Raw genomic sequence first — 10,043 nt, 5'->3', positions numbered from 1 at the left:
CATTTTTGGATGAAATAGGTTTTGACTATTTTTGTCCTTCGGAAAGAAAAAAAATCAGGCCCAACAACAAATTTTTTTTAAATGTGAATTTTAAGAGATTATAAAGAGCGAGCTGTTAATAATAAATGTACAAAACAACCATCACAATTTATCGATAAACGTCGTCTTCAAGAAAATCTACGAAATGTTTTGTGCTAATCAAAAACCCAACATTATCAGTTTGAAAATGTCGCAGTTAAAATCGATTAGTATTAAAAATCAAAAAGAAGTTCAGTTTTCACCGTATTACTTTTAACAAATCCACCAAATGAGAAAACAGGCCATTATGAAGACGACACGTCACAGTATGGTTGTACAAATATATGTTAAAGCTGTAGAGGACAATGTTTTAACTTGCAATAATATAAACCAATCAAGGGTATATGTAAATATGAAATATTTAAACTAAAACGGAATATCCCTGAGTGATTTAAAGTTTGAACCATTATGATAAATTGATTTGCATTTGCTCTCTTATTAAGAAACCAGCCCCTATTGAGAAAAAAACATCGCTTAAAAAGACTTAAAGAATAATTTAAACATTAATACGTTATAACACACAATTTTGATTATATATAGATATATATGTTTAAAAGCTAATTAAAAATATAATAGAAACTATGGTCGTGAAAAAGAATACAAATTTGAGAATACGGGCGATGTATTTTTATAAAGTTTTTACTTAGTTTTAGTATATATTTAAGGGGAGGGAGGGATCATAGAGAAAGTATGAAAAAAAAATAAAAAAAATAAACATTGTGAAGAAAAACAGTGGAAAAGAAAAGTAGAGATAAACATAAAAAATTTAGAAAAAAAGTGAAATTTAGAAATGAGGATGAAATTTGAAGAGAGAGAGAGAGAGAGAGAAAGGGGTCTGAAGAAGGAGAACTATTTCATAAACTGTAAGGCCGAAATTTGTTTGATATAATTTCTGATTGAATAGTCATGTGAATATATGAGTTTACGCCACAGATTACACGGTAATGAGGGATCGTCAGTTTGAATATTTATGTACAATATGTACATTAACAAGATATATGCAGTACACACATGTACAAGTATAACCAAATCCCTAATTTGTGTACATCGCTATAGGAACTTCTGACTTCTGGTTTCATTTGTTTTGTATTTTTATGCACAGAGTTCAAAACAAAAAAAATGCCTTTTTTCCAAATGAAGCGCCAACCTCCTGTTTTTTTCTTGTTTTTTGTTGTATGTAAAATAGTTTTATGTTCAGCTACACCTAGTTCTTCACATTCATAAAGATTAAAAAACTTTTAATCCCGTAAATCGTGGAAGGTTTGCCACCGTCACGTCGAAAATAAAAGGAAGGCTCGCCCTCTCTCCCTCGTAAATGAAGGGAAGGTTCGCCCTCTCTCCTTCGTAAATCAAGGAATTTCGCCCTCTCTCCCTCGTCAATAAAAGAAAGGGTCGCCACCTTGTCCTCGTAAGAAAGAAGGGGTCGCCACCTCGCCCTCGAAAATAACGTTAGTTTCGCCATCTCTCCCTCGCCGCATAAAGAAGGCAGTTTCCCTTCTTCTTACAATCTACACATTAAACAGCAGGTGTGGGGGAGTAAAGGAGGATGGAAGGATAGAAGGAAGGAAGAAGCAACAATCATATCTTCCCGGGGTAGAAAAAAGATTGCTTTGGGGCAAGCAGTTTGGGATTCTCCTTGCTGTAACAGATTCAGGTTCTCATTGGATCACCAGGGTGGTTTGCACAAATATTCTCTTCTCCGGGTTGTACAGAAACTACGGACTCCGTGGTAGAAAAAATCTTTCTCCAGGTTGACGTAAAACTATGGACTCCATGGAAGAATGAATTCTTCTCCAGGTAGTCCTGAAAGCAACGGATCCTGGAAGAAGACTCCTATGGACTAGTTGCAGGTAATATGTTTGGTTTGTAGAGAGGAGAATATATCCAGTACATTGCACATTTAACACATAATAAGCTTGAGTACAACGCTATCAACTCAGAGTTAGAGCTTATCCTTGGATTAAATTTGGTTTGATTTTCCACAGTAAGTACATTATGTACATGGACTGAGTACTGCAAGTGTATTCACTTAAATACTGGCGCAGGTTTGGTTTGGCTCAGTGAATTAAAGATGGCACTGTGTGTACTGTGAGTTGACGTATCACGTGGTTTGATTGGGTGAGATGGTCCACTGTAGAGACCCCTGACAGCTGCAAGAACAGGTGTAACAGGGGGCGGAGGAGGCCGAGGTGTCGGGGTAGCTGGTGGTGTTGGTGCTCCCAGGGTTAGGGAAGGTGGTGAAATAGTATCCGTTGGAGTAGAGCACCCTGGGCTGGCATGATGTGATGATCTCGTAGGTTGGTATGTTGGTTTGACTGGGTAGAGAACATTGAGAAGGTTGGTTCAAGGGAGTTACAGCTCCGGGTTGTACCTACAATACAAACCAATTAAAACATATATTAATTTAAATATATTTAACACAAAAGTCTATTAAATTTTGCAATTTACTTCTTGTAACTAAAGAAATAAGCGCATTGAGCAATATTCTGAAATGGAAAATACAGAATGCAAATATGAATATATTTAAGATAAATAAATATATATAAATATGCTGAATGTTTGTGTATGATAAATTGAAGATGATGCCTAATCAATCTTAACCTTAAACAGAATCTTCTATATATTGCATAATATAGAGGGTTATCCACAACGAATGGAAATTTAAAGGGACTGCTAACTAGATGACAGTGCTCGATTCACAACGGTACGCTTAAAAACTTTATCTGATCAATAACGTGGAAGATATTGTCGTTTTTGTAGCGTTTAATTCTAATAACAAATCTGTCAAGGGAATTGGATATTGCCATCTTTACATGGAGGTTCACTTAAAATTACATTTACATTTCCTTTAATGGCGACCAAAATCTTTTGAATTAAAACAAGAAATTGGTCTAATTTTATCAGCTTAAAGGAAAAACTCGTTTAAGAATTTATATGGGAAGAAGGGACTGCAAAATCTGTAAATTCATTTGTGAAATAGTTTAACCAGATTTAGTATTCCCTTTCTTGACATTGTAATGCATCGAAATTTGTTTCAAAATGGTTCATGATGTGCGGACTAGAAGAATGAATTGAATGTTTTATTTCAACGTCAGGGTTAGAAAATGCAGTATGCAATATTGCTGTGGACTATCTGCACACATGCCAAGTCTCACGCTCCCCCCCCTCCCATCACACTTTACTTACCAAATATTTATACATATGTATTGTGTATGTATGCTGTACTATATTCGAACTATAAACGTTTTTTTTCCAGATTGCATCGTTTAATGTTCTCGTGTTATTCTTTACAGCGTACATGAACAAACAGTGTGCATGTACGTAAGTGTACATGTCCGTACACATTACAATGTACATGTATTACTATTTCTACGTGAGGAGAGAAGGGGTATTGCTGATGCAAGACCGAACCTATTAAACCTAACTGTATCCAGGCATAGTCGGGGATGTGTATTAAATATATATATATATATATGTATATATATATATATATATATTTGAACTAGAATTCTCTGTAAGACCCTAATACTATGCAACCCTATTCATGCCATATCATTCAGACCAGGAAGCACAGGATGGTCCAACAAACAAGCAATTGAGAGACGAATTAAAAATCGTCTTTGAGGTTTACAACACCTTTCCAACGTAAAAAATGAAAGAAAATATTTGAATCCTCTTTAAATTTCCCTCTGTTCGGACGTATTTCACATGTTTAATAGAAATTGCCAGTTTGTAAAAATGTGTCGACAACGAAGACGACCTTCAGTGGTAAAACATATATTTCTGTATTTAATTTTTTCCTGGTTTAACAAGTTCATGTGAGGGGAACCTTGTAAATCAATTTTTTTTTAATTTCCTTGGTTCCTTCACAATTGGTGTGGAATACATGGATAAACAATGTTTATTCAGGTGTATCTTATTTTGTAAATTGATTACACGGTCCTAATTCGACATTTAAATGGATTTCTCGTTTTCTCATTTGCTAAGTTTCGATTAACCGTCAATTTATAAACCAAGTCCGATTCACATCAATACTTTGATCAGGAATGAATGATGTATATTTATTTTTCTCGCTTAAAAATTTATTGTTTCCTTTATTGGTTTTTCGTTGCTTAAAAGACATAAAGCCGTTACTTTCCAATTGCTACAAAGATTAAAGGTTTATAGGAATCAATAAACAAAACTTCAACTGTCGTTCATGTTGTTAAAAAGCAAATAATTTATATAGTAACTTATTAAATCCCTTTTTACGTTTTTTAGGATCTGTTTTCAGGGGAGGGGGTGTGTTCCACTCCGCCCTGTGGTGTATTCTGAATAACTTATAAATGGCTTAAATTAAAATTAAATTAAAACTTCTATACTTTTTTAACATCATCGTTGTGAACAAATTTTGCTAAAAAATATTTTTTTATTGACGCATAGGGTAGGCTGGAGAATGGTGAAACGGCAGGTCGGTGTTTAAAAAAGTCAGAAATGGTTAATAACTTTTTTTATTAATTAAGCTACAGGGCAAGACTTATAATGGATAAAATAAAATGCGTCATTTGTTGATATTTGCTAAAAGTAAAAATAATTATTTAGAAATTTTTTTCGACATACTTTTTGAACTTTTTAAACATCCTCCCTTACAACCTAACCATTAAAGTTAGACAAACATAGCCCAATCGCCATAGGGTTAAAGTCATAACTTGAGTCTGAAAGTCATCTTCCTATTCTAGAGTTTTCTGAATCTCACTGTATGTTAAAGAAATGTCTTTTTTGTTTTGTAAAACTATGAGTGCAGTATTTTCTATTTTTTTCAGAGTTTTTATCTAGGTTTGGAAGGAAATAAATAAATGAATCATTTTATGTGGTCGTTCAGTTTTTAATATTCTACAAATGGACACTATATTATATATATATATATATATGTACAGGGTGTCCCAAAAAACAGTAGGTGTACCCCCTAAAAAAACAGTAGTGGTCTCTAGATAAGATTAAATATCTATATACATATATATAATGTTTTCAAATTTTCCATAGAAACGTTAGAATGACTTATTATTCTTTATATGCTAATTGCTTTGATAAAGACAATGTACAAAATATCTAAAAAAATCATATTGAAAATGTCTCAGATTTAGGACAAAAAATATTTGGAAATTCAGAAAATCAACTGAAATAAGAAAATCAACTGAAATAAGAAAATCAACTGAAATAAGAAAATAATAAAATTTCGAAAAAAAATCGAAGTAACGATTCTACTTTTTACTTCAAGAATCGTAAGCCATCACTTTAAATCAGTTCCTTTAACTTCTTTACTTGAAGTTACGTAGAACATTCCCTTTAACTTCTTTACTTGGAGTTACGTACAGCATTCCTTTAACCCCTGGCCTTGTCATTTGTCCCATACGAGATTACGACATATCTGATAGAATTAAACTCTTAAGACGTTTTAACAGATTAGTTTCGGTTCAATTTTTAAATATTTTGTAAAATATTTTCAAAAATATTGCACCCCCTCCCCCCCAAATCATTTTTTAGTATACATTTTTAAAGAAAAATGGGGGAGTTACACTGTTGCCCCCCTTCTCCTTCTTTTTCCTAATTGCACTTTATTACCTAATTATTGTAATTACCACAATATGATTTTCGTATAAAAATCACAAAAAATGGTTTTCTTTGAAACTCTTTCGTATCGTTCGAGATAAAAATATGTCTGCCCGAAAAAAAAAAATAATTTTCTTTTGTTTAATATTTAAAAACTCAAGAAAGCGCAACAATGCAGTAATTCTAAATAATTTTAAAGTTATTGGATCTTTTATCTGAAAATCTTTGATTTTACAATGAATATTTTAACAACCTTTACAATATTTTTAAATCCTTCATTATATTATTAACTCAACCTGGATTCGGTATTAATATCTTAATAATTTGATTGCATGTAATATGATTAAATTAATTCATTGTATAAAACTAATGTGCTAACATTTTTATTAACAACCCGTAAATTTCTTTTCAGTGGTGATATTTTTCATGTTAAATAATTTTTTTTATACTATAAATATAAGAAAAAAAATGTCTGAATATATTATCAGAAGTCGTCTTTAAAGTTTCATTCTTTGTGGGTAACCCTGTATATATAGTTTTATGGCTGCATGTGCCACCTTGCCTCCCCCCCCCTCCCTCCCCCCTCCACTAGGCTTAAATCGAGGTTATGGTCCTGAGCGCACAATGCATATCTAATGGTTTAGTTTCTGTTTAATTATTTCATTTTCTTCTCGTGTGTTTTCCAAACGTACAATACAAAATATCGATAAATAAATAGTTTTAAACTTTTACAGGTATTTCAATCAAGTTAAAATGCAAGCAGAAGCGTATCTAGAGATGCACAAACCGGGTTTAGTGGTTTGTGCAAAAATACTTTTTCTCCAAGTACAATGTCAAGTTTATATATTTGGTAAAATAAATTACTAAAGTTTGCGCATTTTTTCTTCTCATGCAAAATGTAGTAAAGCAATGGCATCGGCATTTTATTATTGTTTAAAGCGCATAGAACATTGTTTTACTCGTAACAAAACAAAAATAGAGTAAAGCGTTTTTTTTTTGTCTGTAAAGTCTTATAAATGAAATTTTGTAACTTAAAAGTGCCGTGAATATTTTTAGAGATATTTCATTTTAAAAAAGTTAAAAATTTCGCAAACCCTAAGCGCCATTTGTTAAAAGTATTAACAAAGACGACAGTTATTTAAAGTTATCTGTTTCTTTCTATATTTTAGAACAAAAATAAACGAACAACATGGTAGAAATTACTGATCGTAAGAAAATCATATTTATCAGAACAAACAAGTAAATTTAAACTAAGGATGTAGTATAAAAAAATTAAGAGGCATTATAACGGGATCCTTCATTTGGCGTACCGTCCCGGTGCTCTAGCTAGTTAAAAGTCGGGCCGGGTTTTTTGAAATGAACTGGAATGTACAGTGAAGGATGCCAAAAAGAGTTGAAAAGTGATTTAAAGAAAAAAGCTGTACAATAAAATAATTTATAGTCCTGAAGAGTAAAATAATTATATATATGAAATATATTTTAAAATATTTGTTTAAGTATCTAGTTAAAATCATATAATAAATATATGTTGAAGAATGTCCAACATGAAACACAGTGCCCAGCAATAACCTAACTTAATAAACAATAGAACATGTTCTAGACTTATTTTAAGAAGATAAATATATATGTAATATATGTGATTTATGTTAACAATATTTAAATAATTATAGCATCAATATCAAGAGGGGATGTGAGGGTTATTTTAAAATATCGTTATTATTGTGAAAAATATTAATTAACTACTGCATGAGACAGGGCAGACTTAATCAAGTAAGTATTTGGCAATATTCTGAACGATTTTCTCGTTAGTTGTTAAAGGGAGTGTACGTCTAATTTTAAGTTAGTTAAAGGGAGTGAACGTCTAATTTCAAGTTAGTTAATGAGAGTGTACGTCTAATTTCAAGAGACCCTCCACACAAAGATGGCAATGCCCGATTCACAACAGTACCTTTAACAACGTGGTTCTCTTTTAACCTTTGTTATTATTCATGTTGCAGCCATCGCTGTTTGGAAAAGATTTTTTTTTAAAATCTCTGCAGGGTACCCTTGTGAATCTGAGAGACTACTGGGAATGAGACGTCCCTTGAAATTAGGACTACAGTCCTTTTAGCTGAATAATGACACGTACCTGCTGAAATGTTATCGTTTGTTTAGTCATCTCTATCCCCGGCTGTATGGGTGGTATAGAGGGAGATATGGTTATCCTTGGAGGTGGAACTGTAAAATCTACCACACCCCCTCCTAGACCCCAGTCCTCACAGGGTTTAGGACTTAGACTAGGACTAGAACTTGACGTGGACATAGGACTGCATTGTCCTGAGGACAGGTGGGAGGACGGGGGAGGATGGGAGGACGTGGGCGGAGGTGGATGAGAGGAAGGGGGAGGATGAGAAATTTGTGGATGAGAGGTGATGAGATGGGATGATTGTGTGTGTGAAGGATGGGATTGAATAAGATGAGATGTAACACACCAGGCAGTGCTACTCGACGAGATTGGATCCTAGAAATAAATCAATCAGTGATCGATTTAATGAATTAGAGAGGTAGCTGAACTACCTAAAGCAAGTTCAAATCTTGAATCAACGATTCAAATCCTTATGAATCTTTAATTTAGAATCGGTAATTCAAATTTTAACCGGCAGTTGGTAGTTCAGCTGAGCGACCAAGCTCAAATTTATTAAATTCGCCCCCAGCTCAATATGTGATTTAATAATCAATCAATTGCATATCAAACTTAATTTTTTTTTGTATTTCAATGTGTAGAGTGTACATGTAAGTTTAGGATTTCTTATCAATTGTTCAGTGAAATTTTTTTTTATTGTATTTTCATTCTTAAATTTGAGAAATACATTATTTTATTAAGAATCAAATATGCACTTGAAATTATGCAAAATAAAAGCATGCATTACTTTAGCAATTTGATTCATAAAATATGTCATTCATATATCAGGGTTTAGATACATTCATATATCAGGGTTTAGATACATTCATATATCAGGGTTTAGATACATTCATATATCAGGGTTTAGATACATGTGGATTTGATAAAGAGATTCAGCCTTGTAAAGAATTTATTCATTCATTTATCAAGTTTATATTAAGTATTCATCATTATTTATACTGTATCCTGTTTTTAAAAATTCTGTATCCCATGTTCCAAAATACTGTATCCACTATTCCATACTGCTGTATCTCTGAATCCCTGTATCCCTGTTTCCATGTTACCATGTGACCCTGTATCCCTGTATCCCTGTATCCCTGTATCCCTGTATCTCTGTATCATACCTCGTATGGAAGAAATACGTTACAGCTGAGATGTTGGATGAGAGCCAGAGTTTGCCTCCTCTCGTGTCCCATGAGGCAGACCGTGGACTCGTCAACCACCTGGTACAGGATCATCAGGTAGTCATACTTTAACTGGTCACCAGCCCCTAAACAATACAATGATCGTTAAAAGATCGTCACAAAATCATTATTTAACTGATCACCAGTCCCTAAACAATACAATGATTGTTTGATGATCGTCAAATAATCATAAATTAACTAAACTCAAGCATCTAAACATTGATTACCAGAATTGATCGTCAAATGGTCATCATTTATCTAATCGATTGCCAGACCTTGAACCATACAATGATCGTCAGAAGATCGTCAAATGATCATAATTTAACTAATCATCAACCCCTTACTAATACAATGATAGTTAGATGATCGTCAAATAATCATAATTTAACTGAACACCAGCCCCTATACAATAAAATGATCGTACAATGATCGTCAATTGATCATAATTTAAATAAGCGCCAGCATCTAGACAATGATCGTCAGAAGATTGTCAAATTATCATAATTTATCTAACAGTTAATATATACTGATCTCTGTTAAGTTTTAAAGGAAATTTTTATGATTTTTAGATCAAGACACAACTCCTTTATGAGATTTTGAACAAGAGAAATTTTAAACTTTTTTAAATTTTAATTTCAAATTTAAAACTTTTGATATAGTATTTTTATAAATCAAACAAAGTATGAGAATATATATTCCGTCATTAATCAATTAAAATATAACAATAGGGTTTCAAATATCATATATATATATATTCCGTCATAAATCAATTAAAATATAACAATAGGGTTTCAAATATCATATATATATATATATTCCGTCATAAATCAATTAAAATATAACAATAGGGTTTCAAATATCATATATATATATTCCGTCATTAATCAATTAAAATATAACAATAGGGTTTCAAATATCATATATATATATTCCGTCATTAATCAATTAAAATATAACAATAGGGTTTCAAATATCATATATATATATTCCGTCATTAATCAATTAAAATATAACAATAGGGTTTCAAATAT

At 32.2% G+C, this 10,043-nt stretch overlaps 1 protein-coding gene across 1 annotated transcript in view; it reads right to left on the bottom strand.

Annotated features, from left to right (window-relative positions):
- The window catches only part of LOC111699398 (putative nucleotidyltransferase FAM46C), a 16,564-nt gene continuing 6,521 nt past the window's right edge, over nucleotides 1-10,043 (bottom strand). The window contains exons 4-6 of the mRNA XM_023470072.1: nucleotides 8,953-9,098; nucleotides 7,796-8,167; nucleotides 1-2,449 (exon numbers count right to left, since the gene is read on the bottom strand). Of these exons, the coding sequence (XP_023325840.1) occupies nucleotides 2,180-2,449; nucleotides 7,796-8,167; nucleotides 8,953-9,098 (788 nt within the window). The 3' untranslated portion in view covers nucleotides 1-2,179. The remainder of the gene's footprint in view (nucleotides 2,450-7,795; nucleotides 8,168-8,952; nucleotides 9,099-10,043) is intronic.

Source organism: Eurytemora carolleeae, unplaced genomic scaffold, assembly GCF_000591075.1.
Source record: "Eurytemora carolleeae unplaced genomic scaffold, Eaff_2.0 scaffold353, whole genome shotgun sequence".
In the NCBI taxonomy this organism is placed as follows: Eukaryota; Metazoa; Arthropoda; class Copepoda; order Calanoida; family Temoridae; genus Eurytemora; species Eurytemora carolleeae.
Note: the sequence above shows the minus strand (reverse complement) of the source record. Positions and strands in the feature narration are given on the sequence as shown.